At 42.4% G+C, this 23,341-nt stretch overlaps 1 protein-coding gene across 6 annotated transcripts in view; it reads right to left on the bottom strand.

The window, feature by feature from the left end:
- Positions 1-13,021, bottom strand: part of Dip2c (disco interacting protein 2 homolog C) — a 385,770-nt gene extending 372,749 nt beyond the window's left edge. For 3 of the 6 annotated variants that reach the window (XM_029468563.1, XM_029468565.1, XM_029468564.1), the window contains exon 1: positions 12,477-12,748. In XM_029468563.1, coding sequence (XP_029324423.1) covers positions 12,477-12,561 — 85 coding nt within the window. In that variant the 5' untranslated portion in view covers positions 12,562-12,748. Of the gene's footprint in view, positions 1-12,476 lie in introns of all 6 variants that reach the window. The other 3 variants (XM_029468566.1, XM_029468567.1, XM_029468568.1) reach the window with 2 other exon arrangements.
- Positions 13,022-23,341: the final 10,320 nt, after the last annotated feature.

The raw sequence follows: 23,341 nt of genomic DNA, 5'->3' as shown, positions 1-23,341 counted from the left end.
AGCTTCAGTCGAGCTCATTCTTTTCCTGTAAGCATGCTGAAGAGGTGATTCCTAGAACCTTATTTAGAATATTTTTTCCCAACAACACAGCCAAGAATGAGCAGCATTTTCTTACCAGAAAAAAAAAAAATCAAATCAAGATTCCTCACGAAGCTGTCATATCCAGCCTTCCGGTTCTTAAAGCATACTATGGGGAAGAGTTAATCCCAAGAGATTAGATTTTCCTCTGTCTTCTATGAAAAACATGCAAATTTTTCAAGCACAAAGAAAATTTAAAGAACATAGCAGACACTCTTTATCCACCCCTAAGATTACAAGTGTTCTATACAGCTTTATATATTGAGACACAGTCTTATGTATCTCAGGCTGGTATTGAACTTCTGATCCTCCTGCCTCCATTTCCCAAGTGCTAGGATTGCAGGCACCCACCACTACATCTGGTTTATGTGGTGCTAGGAATCTAACCTGTAGCTTCATGAATGCTAGGCAAGTACTCTACCAACTGAGCTATATCCCTAGCTATGGATTCGATTTTAAATAAGGTTCTAGACAGTGGTTCTCAACCTTCCTAATGCTGAGATTCTTTAATACAGTTCCTCATGTTCTGGTGACCCAATCATAAAATTATTTCGTTGCTACTTCACAAATAATTTTGCTATCATTATGAATCGTAGTGTGCAAATCTGATATGCAGGATATCTTAAATACAACTCCCAAAGGTGTCACAATCCACAGGTTGAGAACCACTGTTCTAGAGGTTGAGCACTACAAAAAAACACATAGCATATGCCTCTACCAATCACAGCCAAGGATATTGAAAACATGAGTTCTCCCCATGGACTTGCTACTTGACTGGGGTGAAGTGCTACAGCTTGGCTCTCTACCAAATAACTAGGATGATCACTAAGCTCCCTAGCCCACCTCACAGGCAAAAAGTTAGATAGACACCCAACTTTTTGGTGTCAACTATAGGTAGGCTGCTCTGAACTTTCATGGTATACATTTGCATTGAAAAGTTTTCAGGAAACCACAGAGCCCAACATTTGTGTTAACTTCCAACCATTTGAAATTTGATCTCATTCTCTAAGTAGAGGATAGTGACATATGTGTTAAAAGGTCTGAGCTGGCCGGGCGGTGGTGGCACACACCTTTAGTCCCAGCACTCAGGAGGCAGAGGCAGGCAGATTTCTGAGTTCAAGGCCAGACTGGTCTACAGAGTGAGTTCCTGTCTAAAAAAAAAAAAAAAAAAAAAAAAAAAAAGGTCTGAGCTGTACTTTGTTTTGTTTTGTTTTCATCGGTGCTGGGTGGAATTCAGGGCTTCAATCATTCAATTCTACTACTGAGCTAGACCCTGTCCCATATCTTTGGAAAGCATTTCAAAAGAACTAAAACTGTTCACCATAGAGTTGGGAAGATGGTTCAGTGGATAAAAGTCCTTGCCAGCGAAGCATGAGGACCAGAGTGCAGATCCCCAGCACCCACATATAAGCTGGAAGGGCAGGGCTCCAGAGGCAGACATAGGGCATCCCTGGGGCACTGTGGCTGGCCAAACAAACCGAATCAGCAAGCTCTAGGGTTCAGCAAGAGACCTTGCCTCAATAAATGTAATGAAGAGCAAGAGAGTTGGTGTCAACCTCTGTCCTACATAAACACATAGATACACACACATACACAGAGAGAGGCGGGGAGGAGGGGAGCAAAAGAGATATCCAGGGCTAGAGTTAAAAAGGGTTACTTAGAGAAAAATAGAAAATTAAGCATATAAAGGAAATCTGAAGATAGTCTTTGCTGGAGAAGTCCAGGAACTCACTAGACTCTTTCTCTTCTGAATAATAGAAGGTTAAAAAATTAAAAAATCTAAAATATAAGCCTATAAAATATCAGTTTACAATGAACCAAAGAAAAGCAGATTCTATTTCCTTTTCACTTAATTACAGTCAACTATGTGGGTAAAATTATAATCTGGGTTCTGATGGCAACAGCAAAATAACCCAAAGCTCTATTTCTGATTGGGCCCATATCAATGGTGTGATCCATGTGTTGGTGCCTAGACATTTGCAAATAAGACCTGTGTTTCTAGAACTTACCTAGCACTGACATAGCACTGAAATTGTAACCATAGAAATGAAAAGCAACTAGCAACAAAGTTTCAACCCTCTAGGGCTGATACCACTATGTGTGTATTTCAAAGGCTTGACTTCAATGAAATTGCCCCCTTGATTACATAAGTCCTTAAAGATTACTATGTATTACTAAGTCTCAACAGCTTTGAAGCAACCATTACATTCTCTAAGGAAAATAAGACCAGAACATGTTTTCGGAGCCTGATGACATTCACTTAAGAATACTGAATAAAGTACCCTAAAATGGCAATTCCACCTCATTGCTTGTTTCTTTTTTAAATAGGTAGTTATACATAATTGAAACCATGATTTCTGCAACACCATTAAATTCACAGAGGGAGAGGGTAAACTTCAAAGTCTATCTCTAGGTTTTTATTTTAAAAGAAAAAGCTTATCAGAGAGAGTGGGTAAGGAAAAAAAAAAAACCTACATTATGCTCAAAGCTCAAAGGCTGCAAAATATAAATCTCCCATGACCTAGCATAGGTGTCTAGCACTTGAAGACTAGGGCTCAGAGCCACACCATCACAGTAAGACCCTGCCTGTAGCAGACCAACAGCTAGAAAAGAATGAGCCTCTAGGCTGCACTCTTGGGAGCTGCCTGGCCTCAACCAACTGATTGAAGGCTCCATATGTCACCTGCTCATGTGGTCTTCAGCTGACCAAAACACTCATGCATCTTCAGTACCCAGGACAGAGCTGACCATGGAGAAGCCATCTCTGCCTCTATCTCCTCCATGTTGATGTGTAAACACCCCAGTCTGGCAGGAAGAACTTCCAAAAGCAAATTAGAATTCTACTCTCCATTAGTAGGGAGAGGAAGGGAAGGCACCACAACACTCAGGAGGCTTTGGGACTGCCTCTGGTGCAGATTCAAAAGCAGTCCCCAAATGTACATTAGAAACTAAGACAGACTGCCTCCCCAGACTCTATCAGGATGTCCTTCCCAAACTTTCACCCCAGAGTTTGCTTAAGTGAATACTAACTAAAAGAAGCCACTGAAATAAAGATTTTCTTTAAAAGTAGATAAATAAATAACCAAACAATCAAACCTGCACTGAGGCGACATGATAGCTATTCTAGTATAAAGTAATCACCCAGGAAAGATCAATCAAGAAACATTTCCTAAAAACCAGGAATGGTCAGCAGTCCAGACTGATTTACAGGAAACCCTGTTTTTCAAAAAAAGCTAAAAACACCATCTCAACAGTCACTATTACCTCAAATCATCTGAATGAACTGCTTTAAAAATAATTAAGTAGGCTTAGTGGTTAAGAATGCTTTTGCAAAAAATGGGGTTCCATACCCAGTTACCCCTAGCAGGCAGTTCACAGTTCCTTGTAATACCAGTTCCAAGGGATCTGATAGTCTCTGGTCTTCACCTGCACCTGCATGTACTTCGAATACCTAAATAGGTGCTCAAGTACAGATAGATAGATAGATAGATAGATAGATAGATAGATAGATAGATAGATAGATTTAAGCGGGGAATCTGGCTTAGTTGGTAGAATGCTTGCCTAGCAAGTCCAGATCCCTAAATTCAATCCCCAGCACTTCATGAATCAAAACTGCTGTGGTGGCAAATGCTAGTAATCCCAGAACTCTGGACAGTGAAGCCTGGTCATCCTCATGGTCATCCTCGGCTACATAGTAAGTTCAATAGCAACCTCATGAGACCATCTCAAGGAAAGCAAAAAACAAGTGTTTTCTTTGTCAGGAATAAGAGGTTCAAGGAACTCTACCCCAACTAACAACACTGTGGAGAAAAGAATAGGTGGATCTTACCCTCGACCCTGTAAGAGTGGGACCTGGCCTCATCTGATCCCATTCTCACTGCTTTTTTTGTTTTTTGTTTGTTTGTTTGTTTGTTTGTTTGTTTGTTTTGATTATGGGAAGGGGTTAGTTATGTAGCTCAGGTTGACCACAAACTCTTCATCCTCTTGCCTCTGACTCCTGAGTCCTGGAATGAGGGGTGTGCACTACCATGCCTGGCTTTTCATTTCAGTCCTGAAGGTAGGTTTCACTAACACCATCAATAGTTAGCAGAGGAAACTGAAACAGAGAAACTGACTAGCAGAGCCTGGCACTCAGCAGAGCCAAGGAAGAGGCAGATTCAGGTTTATCCCTAAAAACCCTAATTGTTCTAGCACAAACTCCTCCACATTAAAACTCAAAAACAACCAGGAGAAGTTCAAGAAACACAGAAGATCACCAAAAGTTATATATAGATCTTGGTGCTTTAAATATCCACATTCCATTTTTTCATACAAATGGCTTTTAAGTAAACTTAGTCTTCTATAGCATTTGATCAACTAAAAGATTCTCCTTATTCCTCTTCTTTGAGAATATCAGCTTTACAACCACTCTTTATATACTTGATATCTTGACATTATTATGGTTATAAATATTGTCATTATTGTTATTGTTACTACTCTGAGATGTCACCCAAACTGGTGCCAAACTCTCAGCCCTCTGAGTAGCTGGGGCTACAGGTATATGGAAGGCTCACGTCCAGCTCCTTGATATGTTTTTATGCAAGATTTAATAAACTACATTTTGTTAGCATATTTGTAAGTTCAATACTGAGTCTCCAATATTTTATCTCTATAGAAAAGCAGATTTTAGTTTAGCAAGAAAGGAAACTGAGTAAAAGAAATATACAAAATAAATGTTCCTAGTTTTTCTTGGAGTGACAGTCAACAAATGCAGCTCCATTATAAGCCAAGAAAAAGCCAGGGACAGATCCACCCTGATCTGAGAGTAAAGACAGGCTGTGTGCAATGAATGATTTAAATAGACCAACTGAGGAAAGGTTGGGGTGGGTGTACCTTCCAAGTCTCCAAAGTTTTGTTTTACAAACTGCTCATCAGTGGGATAGCTACTCTCTATATAGAAATACCTAGAGGAGAAGTCAGCGCATAAACACACCATACATCCTCCTCAACAGAAGGTTCAACCTGAGGCTGATATGAATAAAGCAGCTCTGATTCTTCAGCTGTCTCTGGATCACCCCACCAACACATGAATGGTTAGCAGGAGCTGGGAACACTGTCCTTGAAGACAAAGAGTCATGTTTCCTTCTATTCCATCCCACAATATGATCAGGACCCCAGGAAGAACCGGACCGACTTCTGACTTTCAGCTCTGATTCTGCAACACTAGTCAACCCAAAGGGAATTACCCATGTGTCATTGTGGTTGGACCTTTTTTCAGGAAAGAGGCCAGGTTGCCACCATCCTCCCAAATTGACAATCATAAAACTAGATACAATTCCCTCCTATTAAAGAGACTAGCTTTAAACCTTGTGAAATGATCAACCAAATACATATTTATTTTACAGAAGGAAAGGGACAAAACACTTAAAAACTCAACCAAATAACAACAACAAATGATCAGCTAAACTGAAATACCTGCCTAATGACTAAAAATCAAACAACAAAGTAGCCTAAGGTTGAAACTTGAACAATTAACTGTACATCTCCCATGGCGGCAATGAGGAAAATGGTAAGTGTACATAGAAAAGTTTCAGTTTATAATTTTAGTGTTCCATTACATCTCAAATAAGTAAGACCACAAATATGTAATGGTCTAACCAAAGAATTTAGTCTTTTAAAAAGTAAAGATCCGTGGAACACATAAATAAGAATCTCCCTCTCTGGTACTAATTGAGATGGTTTAGGTCTGTCCCATAGTCTCCAGTCATTTCAGAAGAAACAATTTTCACAGAAACCATTTCCCAAACTAATAATCAAGTAATGATTTATAAAGTCATCAACCCAGAAGAAAAAGTAAAAAGAAAAAGTCCACATCAATGAAAAAAAATTCCTCCATACTTAGCAAGATATATTTCCTTCATCCTTCTTTCCTTTCTTCTTTTGATCTAATATCTATTATCCAAAGCATTTCAGGGGGAAAAAAACTATCTCAATTCATAGTTCACAACACAGCTCATGTTAACACCCAAGATATCCAACAATGAAACAAAATTGCAACCCTTACAAGAGCACACGCGTGCGCACACTCTCACACACACACACACAAATTACTGTAATTTCAACTCAGTTTTACAATTCAGTATCACAGCATTTCCTTACTTTCTTCCCCTACTGGATGCTGAGGAAGCAAAAGGATATACAGAATATGTATGCTAGGATGACTTTAAATAGCCATTCCTCTGGCATGCTGACTTCTCGATGTGCCACCCGCCCCACACGCACCAGCTGGGATTCCCAATTAGAGTCTCCTCTTTAAGAGTGCTATTTATCATCATCAGGAACAAATGGATGCAATTACTTCTTTTGAGATGTGACAAGATTTTGACCCTCAGCATAAAAGAACAGAGAGCACTGACAACAGGGGGTGACCTTTGTATCATACGCACATACACACACACACCACAAAAGAAGGAAAATTAAAGTCAGATATCTTGAAAGTAGAATACAGAAAGGGAAAAAGGAACAGAAAGAAAAAAAAAAAAGAACCAAACAAAAGATATTATCTGCTACTGAAAAAAGAAAAAAGAAAGAAATGCCCTCCTCTTCAGAATACCTATCAATGTGCACAGGTAAGTCAGTAATTTTGCCTATGCAACCAGAAGTTTCCTTTTTAAGGTGCTTTTTTTTTAACATGATAGAAATGATCTTATAATATAACTAGGATTTGAACAGGTGTGTCAGTTGTTATATGCGACATCAAAACTAAGATTATTCAATACATTCCTTTGCAATTCAAAAGAATGCTACAACTCATTCCATAAATCACTGCTTTATTTAAAAAAAAAAAATCAGTTCTAAATAAAGAGGTAACCCATTTGGAAAAGGCTAGGAGGAGGAAGGCAAAATGTGACTCATAACATCCAACAGCATCCATAAGAGTCCCATTTGAAACAAAATAGACACACTGTTAAGTTTTCACCTCATAAAGTCAGATCTAAGGAGTGTGACAGTGGCACTGCAAATGTTACTAGTACCTGAAACAACCTTACAAATGTAGTGGAGGGGGGGAGGGAAGGGGGGGGAGAGAGAGAGAGAGAGAGAGAAGCTAAATTTGACATCTAGAATTATTCATTAAGGAAAGAACATTCAAATCCAATTATTTATTTCCCTATGAAGAATCTTAAACTGTACACTAAAATCAACGATACATATTTTTTATTCATGTTAAGTGTACAAAATAGTAGGTTTTATATGACACTTTCATACATATGTATCCTTTATACCCTTTTATTCACTATCCATGCTCTACCATGTCCTTTCTATCCCCCTCATTGATCTCATTTCTCTCCCTGCAAACAGTCCTCCTAATGATTTTATGTTCAAATTTATGTATGTATATGTGGATAGACAGACAGACAAGACAGACAGAGATGACTCTGGAAGAAAACATGCTTCTGCACATTTGTTTTCAAGCAGAAATTGTTTTGCTTTGTTTCCTTACAATGAAAAGAAGATATGCAAAGTTTGGGTGGCAATAGAGATACCAAATCTCCCTTCCAGACTCCCAAATGTGGTCACAGCACAGAAGCTGTGCAGAACTGTATCTTACTCATTCTGTAGCAACAGAACACCTAAGCAAGGCTCAGGGACTGAGGAAAGTGCAAGGGGCAAAATCTAGCCCTTGAATGAAATGTCTGTTGTGTTGTTCCATTGGAACAATGCACTCCCAAACCCTTAGATGGCCACTGCTTTAAGAGTCCACTCTTTTGTGACAGCAGTGGGCTAGTTACATGGGACTGCTTGAGTGCATTAAAAACAAAACAGTATTGATTCTTTGACCAATACAGAAAGACCTGACATTCAAGTAGACTTTTCATCATTTTCCTGGAGCACTTTAATATACTAAAAAAAAAAAAAAAAAAAAAAAACTAAATCAGACTCTTTTGGAGCATAAATAATAGCTGAAATAATCTGGTACATTAGTTAATAACGAAAAGCAAAAACCAAGCAACTCCCATAGAGAAAGTTACAAAGATATTAGGGATGAGACATGCTAACAATTTAAAAGCAATGCTGTTTAAGTACAGCATTTTTTTTTTAATTTCCCCTCTGCAAAAGCTAGATACCCCTTGCAGGCTACATTACAAGGTACTTTTCTTGACTTTTGTAAAAATAACCCTAACCAGGCATAGGAGTGTACACCTACAATCCTAGCTAGTGGAGACACTAAGACAGAATGGCTAAAACCATTCAAGAACAACCAGCCAGAGCAATATTGTGAGATGCCATCTCATTTCAATGTATATTACATAGGTTAGGGATGTTAGTCCATTGGTAAGGTATTTGCCTAATAACATGAAGCCCCCATGTTTCAATCTTTAGCAACACATAAGCTGAGCATGGTGCTAAATGCATGCAATCTCAGCAACAGGAAGGTTGGAAATTCAAGGTCCTCCTTAATTGCCTAGGAAATTCACACCCAGAGACTCTCACTTTATGAGACCCTGTGTCAAAACAAGCTAAAAGGAAAGCACAGGAAGAGGCTTCTTCTCTAGCTCTTACAAGGCCAATGAAGTATAGGCACAGCCCAGGAAACAACTGACCAGTTAACAAAGAAACCGACTGACACAACAGTCAGTAACTAAACTAGACTATATTTTTATATTTGATCTTACCCAAAACGGCTGGCAAGCAATGATTTCTTTTCTTTAATAAAACATCAGTCTGTTTTTATACCATTTTTCTGTTTCCTCCTCTAATTCTTTTGGCATTCCTGTATAAACTTTTTTTCCTCAAGCCAGATAATGTTTAATCACATATTAATGAAATTGTGTCTAGATCCTTCAAAGCCATAAAAAAAAAAAAAAAAAAACCCCAAAACCCAAAATGTGTCATTCCAAAAGGCATGAATAGTGGGTTCTGTTGTCATTGTTGTTGTTTGTTACTGTTGTGTTTGCTTGTTGGTTTTAAAGAAGAAAAATTATCTAAGAAAAAGAGTATGAGAAAGGCCCCACCACAGCCCTGCCAGGAATACTGTAGAAGCCAGCTCAGGCATGGCTTTTTCCCCAGCTCATGTCCAGACTCAAGTGTCTAAACAGATCCAAGATCCTGGCCCCACACCAGTGAATATATCCACACATGTAGGCCCAGGGCTGTCTGAATCAATATAAGAAGCTGCACACTACACCTCCTGCAAAAACCTCTTGGGTTTTACTGACAAGACTCTATAATGGCAAACAAAGCCTTGCATTTCTCAGTGAAGGAAGCACTGGGCAGTAACAGAGGCTAGAGAAAGAGCAAAGGCACAACAAAGCAGGAAGGTTAAAACAAACAAACAAAAAAAAAACCAAAAAAACCTGCAGCCAAGATACCAATGTATAAATCTTTATCAAACAAACAATAACAATCAAATAAAAATAGCATCAGTATATATAACAGCACCCCAATAGATGGTACAGACCCAAAGTGGACCAATGTATAGAAATCTAAATAATCTACAACTCATTTAGGCTAGTAGCTGATATAAAAATTTAATAGTCTGTCATTTTTTTCAATGTATGTCATTAAAATGGAATTTTCTTTCATTCTCCTCTTGGAAAATGAGCCCTGGAAATTCCACAGATTTTCCTGTAACACTTTCTGATATTCTGATAGTTGAATAAATAAAATAACCAACTCTTCTGTTTGTTTATTTTTTGAGACAGAGTCTCACTATGTAGCTCTGGCTGGCCTGGAACCTGCTACATAGACCAGGCTGGCCTAGAATTCAGAGAGCTGTTTGTCTCCTGAGCACTGGGATTAAAGGCATGTACAGGCAAGGAACTTATCTCTCTTCATATAGATTTTGGTGGACGATATACTGGGAAGCAGTACACTGCAATAATTTGACAGTAAAAGTCATCCTAAGTTTTCACTTTGAAACTGGGTATGTTGGGATTTTTTTCTCCCAGTTAGGCAAGGTAAAGAGACACAGAGATTCTTGATCTTCACCTCCTAGGTTTCTATACTAGAATAGCAGCAATACTAGAAAACAAATTGATTCATCTCTTCCAGGAAAACAATCCCCTTGGTTACAAGACATGGAATTTCAAATGATTTTTTGTAAATCACAATCAAAACTCAACAATGACAAAGCCACATTTTATAATAAAGTCAAAGGTAGCACAGCTAATAAATAGATGGGAGGTGGGGGGTGGGAGAAGAGCAGGTTCCAAGGAGTAGCAGAAGCTGAACACAGTGACAAAAGGCTTTTTTTTTTTCCCTTTTCTATTCTTTTTGTAATTCTTAAAAGTTTAGGTCAGGTCTCAACATAGCTCATATAGAAAAAGAAACTAGAAAAGGACTTCCTGAGTACAAACATATGTACACACTTCTCTAAGCCCACCCATTCACCAAGAAACTCATTGAGTCCTTTAAGTTCTATACAGACACAAGGTGCTCACAGGGAGTTAAGCTAAGTACACCTCATCTAAAGTGCTTTTCCATACTTCTCTGGGCAACACTCACTCTTCAAGAGTGATCGATCATGACAGGCGACTGCTGTTACCTAAAAACAAAACAGACAGCTACTCTCAACAAGAGGAGAGCAGGATACGTGGTTCCAGGCATTATGTGAGGCTTTGAGAGTAAATGTGAATTGACTTCCTAGTAGGCAGGGAGATTCAGACCCTTCGGAAAGGGCTCAATGCAGGTGAGTTCAGATGGCTTCTCTCTTTTCAAGTATGGGTGGGCAGAGACACATCACATTAGCATAGTGCAGATAGCAGAGGTGCTTGCTTTGAGTGAGAACATGAATGGGAAGGCGTGCTTTCAATACAGGATGCAGACGATAAAACAGAGCTGGTAAGCTGAAGAAAACAGTCTATCTCAAGCCTAGCAAAACACAAATGTTTCTTTATAGCTACTTAATAGAAATACACTGTCCACACTGCATACCTCATCTTCCAGTTTAAATCTAAAGAATTCAGCCCTGCCCTTTCTGCCTGTGGAAGAGTGATGCTCTCTCTTATCTCTAGCTGGTCAGAACTGAGGCAGAAAGCACAGTCTGGGACACATTATCTTTTCCTCCATTGGAGATTCCCAGGGACTGCTTCCAAAACACCTTGGAGAACCCCAAATTCGGGATAAAAGGAAATGTCTAATCTATGAGAATCTGATAACAGAAGCAACACTTACAGCCACCTGGTTTACTCTCCACCCTGAAAGTGTTAAAAGGGAAAACGCAAAGTCAACGTCAGCTCCTCCCCATGATGAAAACTGGCACGAATGAATTTACGTTCTGGCTGCTGGCCCTCACAAATCGTTACCCAAAAAAAAAAAAAAAAAAAAAAGTTCACATGCTAAACTGCTCCAAATATTAACTCAAGAGGAGACGACAGGCCATTTCCACACCACTACGCTGTAGTCTTCTCAAATGAGTGGGATGACCGCTAAATATTTATTACTAGACACATTTTGGAACTTTAGTGGAGGAAAAAGGAAAAAAAGAACCTACAAGACCCGAGCTGAAACTTATGACAGTTGAGCACATGATGTCCACCATGAAGAGCAAAGACGAAAGCGTGTATAACACTCCGTGAAATCACACAGCAGAGCAGCCGCAAAGTCTCAATGTCTCTATCGGGCACGATGGGAAGGAGGCATCCAACCTGGCCTGAGGGGGGAGGTTTTAGAGCTCTAACTCAACCAGCTCGTCACAAACACGCCGCCGGAACAATAGTACTACTATCTTCCTCCCGCTGACAGGACCGTGTGCCTGCAACCTCAGGGGGATCCAATCCCGAAGTCCACTGACAAGTTTCGCATTAAAATCAGGCCATTCAGAGGCCGTCCCCAAGCTGGGAACGTGGAAGCATGTGCTGTGCTGGTGGTGATGCTGGTGCTAGTGGTGGTGGTGATGATGGTGGTGGTGGTGGTGGTGGTGGTACTGCTGCTGCTGCTGCTGCAGCTGCAGCTGCATCAAGGACGCGGCGCCTCTCATTAGGGAAGAGCACACATCCCCACCAAAGCCATTTCCCCGGCAGCCCTAAAGGTTGCTCCATCTTGCTTCGTAGCCGGGAGCCCCGGGCCCAGCCGCAGCGCGCAGGGGGCATCGCGGCTGCACCGTGCCAGCTGAGCCTGGAGGGCGGGGGCCGCGGCACGCACACGCGCGCGCGTGCACACACACACATACACACGCACACACACCACACACACGGCACACACGCGCGCACACAAGCACATGCACACACATGCACCCTCCCCGGGGCCACCACTCGGGGCCCGGGCCAGGGTCAGGACCGGGGCCCCGCCACCCCCAGGCCCGGCGCGCGCCCTCCCCGGAGTGACAGCACAGCCCGGCCCGCGGGGCCCCGAGCGCGCTCCAGAGAAGCGGTGTCCCGGCCCGGCCCGGGCGCGGGGCTAAGGGGGGTTGCTGTTACCTTCCGACAGCTCCAGCTCCAGCTCGGCCAGCCGGGCCCTCACCTCCAACGGCAGAGCCATGCCTTCCAGGCTGCGGTCCGCCATGCTCGCCGCAGACGCCTCCGCCCTGCCGGCCTCCTCTTTGTTCGCCGACGGAGGGCTCCTCAGCGGCCACCACTCGAACCCGGAGGAGCCGCACTGAGGAGGCGGCGGCGGGCGGGCGGGAGCGGGAGGCCGGGCGGCGGCGGCGGGCTGGCGCGCGGGGATTTTCTCCTTAGCCTCCTCAGCCTCCTCAGTCTCCTCAGCGCCTCCTCAGTCTCCTCAGCGCCTCGTCAGCCTCCTCAGCGTCTCCTCAGCGCCTCCTCAGTGCCTCGTCAGTCTCCTCAGCCTCCTCAGCGCGGCCCCGACCCCGGCGGTGGCCTCGCGCCCGGCTCTCTGCGCGCCTCCCCCAGCCGCGGGCTCCGGCCCCGCTCGGCCGGCACCGGATCACGGGCCCGCCCGCGGTCACGGCCACAGGGCTCTCGAGCTGCTCCGCGGCCGCCCTGCCCCGGCGGGAGCGAGCGCCGCTGCGCGCGCACCGGGCAACAAGAAGGCGCGCGCGGAGGGTGGGAGCGCGCGGACGTGCCACGGCGGCCCGCGCTCAGGGGGGCGGGGCCTCCAGCGAGTACTTCGAGAGCGCGCTCGTGGGACAGTGGTGCATTTGGCCTTAGGAGGGGGGTCTTCCCAACCCCGAGGCTTAGTTAGGCTCCTCAAGACTCAAGGAGAAAAATAAAGAAGGCATTCGGAAGCACACCTTAGCCTGCTTATTAAAACTTCAAATGTTCTGGATCATCGAGGGCTGATTTTTTTTAAATACTTTTAAGAGGAAAAAATAATTTTAAAAAAAGCATAAGCCATAGATTGAGTCCTAGGTTTGAAGTTTAAAAGCATGGATCTAGAACAGACTACTATATGACCTTGAATCACACAATGTTTTGTCTAGACTTCATTTTTCCCATCCGTGGAAATAAAATCGAGGTAGGTTGGGTCTGTCACACACTGTCCAGCCTTTCCTGAGACTGAGGAGTGCCTGGTACGCCTAAGAAGTCTTCAGCAAGTGTCTTCTCCCTCACATCCTACAATATCATCCCCTGCTTTTCTTCTACCTCTTGTGAATTTTTTTCCCTTTGGTCATCGCCTGTGATGGTATCAATGTCTATTCTGAATGGCTGATACGGAGTCTGACTATTTGAGGGCATTCTCGCATGAACAGCTGTCTCCCGAGGAATCTCACCGAGCTGCCCCTGAAGCCCCAAACACCACAAAACCAAGAAAAAACAGCATCTCCTAACATTAAACATCCACCTGCTTCTTGAAGCATTTTATTAACTCTTTGAGAATCTCATACAATGTATCCCTTAGCTCCTCCCAGATCCATCCCCGCCTCTCTACTATCCCAATTTTATGTCTTTTATATTATTATTATTACTATTTATTATTATTCAATAACCTATGGACTCCAATTTGTTCTGTCCAAATATTTCAGGGTGGTTGATCTCACAGGAGGCACATCCTTATGGAAAAAAATAATTAAAAACTGACTCTCCCTCCCTGAGAAGCCATCAACTGGCTATAGGGATAGGAGCTCATTAGCCCTTTCCCATGGCATGCTAGAATGTTGACTGCCTTCATCCTGTGCTGGCAACCATAGCTTCTGTGAGTTTGTGAGTCCAGAGGTATTGTTGTGTCCAGAAGATGGTTTTGTTCCCAGTTTTCCTTAACCTCTGACTCTTACAATCTTTCTACTCCGTCTTTTGTGATGGTCTCTGAGCATCGAGTGGGGTTATGATACAGACGCCCTATTTGTGACTGAGCACTCTACTGACTTTTATTCTCTCCACTTTGATCAGTTGTGAGTTTCTGTGTCAACCACTACACAAAGAAATTCCTCTGATGAGGTCAGAAGTCTGCACTAGTCTGTGGGTAGAGAAATACAAATTTAGAGGGCAGTTTGATGCCTCATCCCTTTATCGGAGTAGTAATAGTAGGTTAGGTTCACTCCTACCTATGATCTCCCCAGCCAGATTTGCAGTACCAGGCATATGTTTCCTCCTGTGAGGCAGGTCTGAAATCCAATCAGACAGCAGTTGTAAAAGCATATGACCTTGGTCTTCACACATAGTATTAATATCATGCAGGTTATTATTGCAGGGTTCATAGATGGTTAAAACTGTTAAACACACACACACACACATCCACATCCACAGCCTGCATAGCACCTTCCAGTACCAAGCAAGACAGCCAACAAAGAAGAAACTTCCTGATCAGCATTGATGGATTCTGCCATGTCCTATGAATAATGTGTACGGTGCCTTCAGCCTTAGGGTCTTACCCATCATTCACCTGCTTTTATCAGCTACTAGTGTTTTCCAAATTATCTAGGCTAAAGTCACCCTGTCTTCTCTACCTTCCTTTATCTTCACACAGCTTTTGCTTCTCAGTCCCCTCAAACCTATCCCACAAAAACACTGATCGTCTGCTTCCTTCCCATGCCTGCAAACACTGTTTCTAGTCCCCATATTTCCTCCTGCCTGGGATATTCTAAAGACCATTGAGATGGTGCACCCAATAATGGGACCCTGAAATTGTAGACACTTCTTTCAACAGTACTTCAGCACATTTTCTTATGGAATGCAAGTGAACTTCTTAGCTTTAGACTAGTGGACCCTCACCAACTGCTCCAACCTTCAGCCTAGTCTTACCTGCCCACCCCCCATAGGTTCTTGAAGAAAGGATGACTAATATTCAGCATCCTTGCTAATTGTACATCAGTCTTCTGAGGCAGGACCTCATGTGTTCAAGGCTGGCCTCCAACTTACTATGTAACCAAAGATGGTATGTACCATGCTGCCTGGTTTATGCAATGCTGGCAACCAATCTCAGGGCTAAACCAACATTCTAAAACCTGAGTGCATCCCAGCCCCCAAATGGAACATCCATCTTCTTAATTGTTTTCATCTTGTTTATGTTTGCTTTTATGTATAGAAGTCAGCATGTTAGATCTTCAGGATCTGAAGTCACAGACAGTTGTGATCTGCCATGTGGGTACTTGGAATGGAATCCGGGTCTTCCAGAGGTGGAAGAGCAGTTAGTGCTCTTACTTGCTGAGCCATCTCATCTTGATCATGAATTCTCTTGTTGGCTCAGAATTTTCCCCGTCAGCTCTCTTCTCCCTTACTATGTTCCCATCACTCTGACTTCATCCAATTTGACCTTCAGTTAGCCTTAATCTTTAGCCTGTGGGTAGACTCCTTGAAGACCAGGAACAAATCTCTGTAAATCTCATTCATTTGACAAGTGTTGCCCTCTTATGAAGATCTGCTTCTCAGTAGAGAACTGTGGGAGAGAAATAAGCCACTAGCAATGATAAACTTGAAAACTGTGAGCTCCAGACTGCCGGTTCTTTTGGTTCTATACCGGGTCCTATACTGTGAGGTATGTCCATTGGTTTGGTGTTTACTCAAGAACATATTAAAATACAGTAGATACTGCTGGCACAATGTTTGGCCCCATTCTTTTCATTATGATCAATCTAGCCACTAATTAAGAAATCTCTAAAGATCTCATTCCACTTTCCATGTTATAGATGAAAAAACCTTAGGGAAATAAAATATAATAAAACCAGGACTGAAACCCTAGTCTCCATTACTGTCCCATAATGCATTACTGTCCCATAATGTCTGGACTTGGTTTTTTTTTTTTTAACCTTACTTTTTATCTTTTGCATATATATTGTTTCCAATTTTGTGTTGTTATGGGTTTTCTATGTGTGTCTGTAAATCTGTATGTGTTTCTCATGTTTTTCCTTTCTTTTCCCCATTTGTTTGTTTGCCTGGTTATTTTGTAAAGAAAGAGAAAGAAGGTGTGGAGTTGAATGGCTGGGGAGGTGGGGAGGATCTAGGAAGAAATGAGGGAGGGGAAACCATGATAAGAATATACTGTATGAAAAAATATTTTCCTTGTCTTTGGTCATTCTGTCCTGAGGCCACTGCTGCTGAGGAGCCTGACCGGCTCTGCCCATCAGCTCATGATGCCAGCAGCTCAGGTCCACTCGAAGCCACTGCAGGAGCAGCTCAGAGTCCTGGATATCAACATTGCTCTCACTTCCTGCTTCATGTGTAGTCTTCTGCCTACTGGCTGGATCCGTTATTCCTGGAGAGCTACAAGAAGCAGGAGTGAAGAGAGCTGTCTTCTCTCATCCTTTGACTAGACCCCTCTTGCCAGCCCACCTTGATCATGTTTCCTGCATTCCTAGCTGGTCTTCCCTGGGACCATGTTATTCAATTCCAGTCACCTCTTCTGCAATCATGACCTCTCGATGTCTCCATAGTGACAACTGGGACCACATATATTGGTTCTGCTTGGTGGGGTCCCCCTTTGTAACAATAAAGTCTATTTAAACCTTGCTCTAGAAAAAAAAAGAAAAGAAAAAAGAAAAAATCTATTTTCAATTAAAATAGATGAACACAGTAATAAAATCCTAAAGTTATAAGATAAAGTTCAGCAGCTATAGTTGTCTGCACCAAGACAAGGTCAAGAATAAGCCAATCATCACCCTAGCACGGAAACAGAGGTCTTAATGAGTCCAACCCTTAGCTGAGGAGCTATGGGCCCCTGATGGCTTCAGGGGAAAAGATGGTAAATTTTTTTTGAAGCTGTGGTTTAACCCATACTCCATTGGAGAGCCACATGCCAATGAGAATATGGGCAGAACAATTTGGTCTTGATGGGTAACTCAATTTTTAAAAAAGAAAGAAACAAACAAAAACAAAACAACAAAGAAAAAAGTTGAGGAGTAAGGGAGTAGAGATGGATCTGAAAGGCGTTTGGGAACAAATAGTGATAAAAAGAATCTTGTATAAAATTCTCAAAGAATTAATAAAAATGTTTATTAAAAGTTTTTTAAATATCCTCCTCTCTAAAGTAGAAAGTCCTGGGTTCATTTCACATTCCAAACAGAAAGTGGTACCAAGTAAATTTAAGACAGGGTGGTGTCAAGATAAGGTATATATTCTCTCCTTCTAGGAGCCACAGGTCAGGCTGCAAAGATGACTCAGTAGGGAAAGGCGTTTGCCATCGAGCCTGACAGTCTGATTCAGATTCCTGAGATTGCATGGTGGAAAGAGAGAACTCACTTCCAGCAACACACACACACACACACACACACACACACACCCCTTTAAGAAATGTATATGTCATGATTTGTTTGTGAATGTATATCTCAGAGAAAACTTGTATTAACCATTAAATATGTAGGTTGGATAGCTAGAGTTGGAGCTGACAGGTCTTCACTTCAGCAGGTCTTTGACTACAAAATACAGTGGAGAGGGGGTGTGTGTGCTCTTGGCTCTTAACAATGTTTTCAATAACACGACACCTAACTTTATCAGGAAATTCTACCATTTCCTCAAAGCTATGATGTCAAAAGCCAAACTCATCTTACCAACTGGCCCTCACCCCAGCTTGTTATTTCTGATAATAACATTCCTTTCTCTTACGTATCCCTTTCTCATTCCAGAGACCAATAGCCTCTGCCCATGATATTTTTCTCACGAATCTTTTCCTCCCTCTCTGTCCTGTGGATACAGCTCAAACCAGGCCTGGTTTGAGAGGTAGAGAGAAGAGTGGGGATAGGAATGGGAGGAAAAAGAGAAGGTAGGAGAGACAGAGATTTGCTGCAGATGACAGAGTAGGGACTGGAGCCTATTCACTGTGGCATTTAGAAAAAGATCTGATGTTCTCTCCTGTACATCTATGTTCAGCTGCAGAATTTTCCATGGTCATGAGGAGCCCCAACTACTTGTGTCTCTGTTTTACTAACATCTTCCTTCATCTTCTCCCACCAGGTCTCCAACCTGTGTCTCCCAGCACAGTACTATGCATCTATATCTCCAGCTATTGAGAGGCTGAGGCAGGAGGACTCTTTGACTAAAATATCTGCGGCCATCCCAGCATGGGAGCTCACATCTTAAATCCCAGCACTTGGGAGGCAGAGGGAGGCAGATCTCTGAATTCATGGCTAGTTTGTTCTACACAGTGAATTCCAGGGGAGTCAAAGCTACATAGTAAGACCTTGTCTCAAAACAAGCAAAGGTTTGAGGCCAATATAACAAAACCCTGTCTTCTAATATTTCTCCCCCAAACAAATGACACTTCTTCCATGAAGCCAAGCCTAATGTCACCTCTGGAATTACACACCTCTTTATCTATCTGTCCTCTCTGGGATTTGTAATTAATAGGTGTGTCTTATCTGACAGCTAACTTATCTACAATCCCAGCATTGGGTTGAATGGCAGAACAAGAAACATATTGTTTCTCAAAGAGTAATCCTGCTCTGGGACAAGGAAGAAAGCCTGTCTGTGTCATCATGTCCAGTTCTGCTCATGCTCAACCTCACAGAATGCAGGACTTTTTGTATATACTAGATATGCACGTAAACACATGTACAGAAGACTGGTTCAAGTGCGTATCAAGTCAAGCTGATGTATTGGTGAAGATAACTAGAAAAGATTCACGGGTCTATTGGCTCAAAACACTCTGCACAAGGCCCCAACACTTCTATCTGGGGCCAGAGTGACTCCTCAGACTCTTTACCTTCAGTTAACTGATGTAGAGGCCTGTGAGTTTTATTTAGAAAATGGATACCAGTTCTCAGCATCTTTTTATTTGTTTTTGAGACAAAGTCTTTATAGCTCAACCTAGTCTCCAACTTGCTGTTTACCTGAGAATGACTGGAGCTCTTGATCCTCCTTCCAAGGTCTGGGGCTTGATGAATGCTAAGTAAGCACTCCATCAACTGAGCTGCATCCCCAGCACTATCCGCACTCATTACAGTGTGCAGATCAGAGAACAGATCTATGAGGATTGGTTGGTGGATCCTAGGAATGGAACTCAGGTCATTAGGTGTAGTAATAAGCGCCATGGCTCACCAAGTCACCACAGCACTCGGAATCAGCATTTATTAATACAGTAGAATGATTTCCATTATCCAAGAAATCAACCTCCCTAAAATGAAGGCCAGGAGACATGGGACATGAGACATGGTTCAGACTATTTAAATAGCCAGGCGGAAGAAGAAGGAAGGAAGGAAAGTAGCCTCCCCATCAAGGAGGCAAGCTCAGGAACAAGAAGGTAAGGGAGACGTTTTCTGAAGAGACAGTGATATGTCAAGCTATTACAAGCTATCCGTGCTACTCGGAAGTTTTGCCCGGATACATCCTCGATGCAGTGTACACTTCCATGAAGGGGCAGCTACAAACATCTAATTAAATAATGAATTAATCATCATACCAGCTAGTTGTAAAATACTTCTTTCCATACCTTAGCCACTAATTGGTCACCATTTGTCTATCTACCAGAAGAACTGTGCCTCCATTTTTTTCTTTTCTTCTTTTTCTTTCTTTGTTTCTTTGTTTCTCTCTTTCTTTTTTGTTAAGTTTCAAACCTCTTTTGTTGAGGTAACTCCCTGAGATAGGAGGGAGTAAAAGAACCTGTTAAATCAGAGTGTGTTAGAGGTAGCAGCTAGCCAGGGAGGGTTTATTTATTCATGAGATCCCTGACAAAAAGGGAAATGAAGGCTCAGAGTAACTGCTCCCCTCGCAGAAGGGTATCTCGAACTGCACCCTGGCTTCTTAAGTCTTATTGCTGTTGCTGTGAAAAAAATACCACAACCAAGGCAACTTATAGAAGACAGAGTTTAATTGGTTTATGGTTCTAGAGGGAGGTGCATGGTTCTAGAGAGCCATGGCAGCAAACAGCAGGCAGAGCAACAGAACAGGGGGCTGAAAGGTCACATCTCTAACCATAAACACAAAGTAGCTAGAGCTAACCGTTAGTGGCCAAGGCTACACACCAGAAAGCCCACCCCTAAAGACATGGTTCCTCCAACAAAGCTGCACCTACCTCATCCCCAAACAGGGCCACCAGCTGGGGACCAAGTGTTCCAATACCAGAGCCTCTGAGGGACATTGCTCATTCAAACCGCCACACAATGTGAGGTGATTTCAATCTCTATAAAGGTAAGAAAGAATTTATTCATTTTTGTGTTTTCCTCTGCATGTGACATCTCCCCCACCCCTGCAAGGTTCTTGGGAAAATTTGGTTGTAAACTATTGTTGTTTGAACTCTCCAGATACTTAAGTAATAAATCGTATGGAGGAGGGTGGCATATTGCCTTGTGATTGCAGGATCTTCCTACACTGCGATTTCCATGAAGAACAGTGCCTGGGAACTCATGGTTTGCTTAGAGTTCAACCATGTCTTAACAAATTACCAAAACTGGGTTCAGGCAGGCTTAAAGACAAGACAGATGTGGCACAAAGTTTGAGTTTATTTAATTGTCATTTAGGAAATAACTGGAGACGCTTCCCTGAAACTTTGCATTTCAAGATCATTAGTATTGTTGTTGCATTTCCACAGCATAGATAGATAGATAGAAAGAAAGATAGATAGATAGATAGATAGATAGATAGATAGATAGATAGATAGACAGTTATAAACTTTATATTATATACTGAATTATATGACTGTAACCAAGTTCAGAGACTTCTGTGTGCATTTCTGTTTCCGCTTTTATTACTATTCTTTTCCAGAAACAGCAAACCAGCTGTGATAGTTAATTTTCTTTGTCAACTTAATTAGAGACACATGTGTCTGGGGGAGTATTATTTCAGAGTGGTGTAGCTGAGGAAGGAAGACCCACCCTAACATGGAAGACATCATCCTATGGTGTGGGGTCCCAGATTGCACCAGAAGGGGTAAAGAGAAAGCTGGCTGAGCACCTGTGTGAAGATGCAGAATGAACATCTGCCTCACGCTCCTCCCTGCTGTCATGCTTTCTCCACCATGATGGATCATGCCTTCAAACTGGGAGCCAACGTAAGCTCTTTCCTAAGCTGCTTCTTCCAGGTATTTTTGTCATAAAAATTAGGCAGTAACTAATGCACCACTCGGTCCATTTACCTAAGAGCTATTGCAGTAGCAAAAGGAAAGAACCCACAGATAATTCCATAGAGTCTGAAACCACATGGGTTTGCTTTCTCACACCATTGATGCAAATACTGAGAATTCAACTGCCAGTCAAAGATGTTTTCATGGAAAAGGAAATTGTGAATATGTGTCCTGGGCAAACCGCCTAAATATTTCATTGTATATGTTTTCACACATCAAAGTACAATTTCCAAGAGGTAATTATTTCTGATATTTTAGATAATTTGGTAGATTCTAAACCACTTCTGCTAATGGTGCTGTGGCTAACACAAAGTAGCAAATTATGTGAACATTATTCATGTTTGGTGTTAGATTGTATGAATTTTCTGCAGCATATTTCCTTTGCCAATTATGATTGATTAATGCCTGATAATTAAACTATTGTCCAAATTGGCATTCCCAGAACTTGTATCTACAAATGGCTGAGACAAACAACACAAAGACTTTAGAAGTAGAGGGGAAAGAAGTTGAGAACTAAAATTTTGCCACTGAAAATCCACTTGGGGAACTGGACACATGGTGGCATACTGCTTTCGTTCCACTAATTGATTGGCTAGAGAAGGCAGATCTCTGTGAGTTCAGGGCCAGACTGATTTAGATGGTGGATTTGAGGCCAGCCAGGGCTATGCATTGAGACTCTACCTCAGAAAAGAAAAAACATAGGGAGAGAGGAAGGAAGGAAGGAAGGAAGGAAGGAAGGAAGGAAGGAGGAAGGAAGCCCACAGTAGGTCTAGAACTCATTGGATAAAGCCTCTTCAGTATAAGTGTGAAGGTCTGAGCTTGAGTTCATAGCACCCACATGCACCTGCAATCCCAGCACTGCCTCAGTGAGAAGGGGTGGAGGCAGGGGAGTCAGAGATCCTCTTTTCCAGAAAATCTCTAGAAAGCTTTGGGGCAAACAACAAGAGACCCTGTCAAAAACAAGGCAGAACATGAAGAGTGACAGCTGAAATAGTGGTTGTCCTCTGATGTCCATACATATTGTCATGGGATGCACAGGCTTACTGTTAATATTTTGTCTAAGCTCTGCCCCACAGTTACCTGACAACAGCCAAGTATGTTCCACCCTACAGTTACCCATCAATAGCCAGGTGTGCCTGACTCACTATAAAAGGGGCTACTTGGCCCCTCCTCTCTTTCTTACTTCTCTCTTCCTCCCGCTCATCCCATTCCCTCCACCCCTCCCCACATGCTCATGGCCAGCCTCTACTCCTCTCTCCCTCTCCCTCTTCCTCTTTTTCTGCCTCTACTACCTCTTGACTCCCCTCCCTGTGCCCTGAAAAAACTCTATTCAATACTATATCATCCCATGGCTGGTTCCTCAGGGGGAAGGGATGCCTCAGCAGAGGCACCCCCTTCCCCCATACCTCACCACACATCACCAAACAAATCCCCTCCTCTCTTTATCTTTTTTATAAACACATCACTTCCCCTCACACACATGAACACGTACACACAAATCGACAACAGATGGGCGAGAGATGTAGTTCAGTGGTTCAGCCTTTGCCTAGCTGGCATACGGGAGGCTCTAAGCTCAATTCCCAGCACTATCAGGAAAAAAAAGTCCACAGAGTAGAAAGTGGACATAAAAAAGAATATTTTAAAATTGACCTCATTCCTTCAAAATGCAAAACAAACAAACCTGCAGGTGGAATCAAGAACACTTCTAAGTGGCTTCTACTCTGCCAACAGAACTGCATCACAAAGCTCACAAGCAGCAAAAATGCATTGGAATTGTGTCACTTTGAACCTAAGAGCAATATTTTCCAGTGGTTCTGTACTATTTCATTCCTACACTCTGTAAAACAACTAGAGATGCTGTGACCTCCATTGTTTATATAAAGACATGCTCATCTAA

This window comes from Mus caroli, chromosome 13 (assembly GCF_900094665.2).
Source record: "Mus caroli chromosome 13, CAROLI_EIJ_v1.1, whole genome shotgun sequence".
In the NCBI taxonomy this organism is placed as follows: Eukaryota; Metazoa; Chordata; class Mammalia; order Rodentia; family Muridae; genus Mus; species Mus caroli.
Note: the sequence above shows the minus strand (reverse complement) of the source record. Positions and strands in the feature narration are given on the sequence as shown.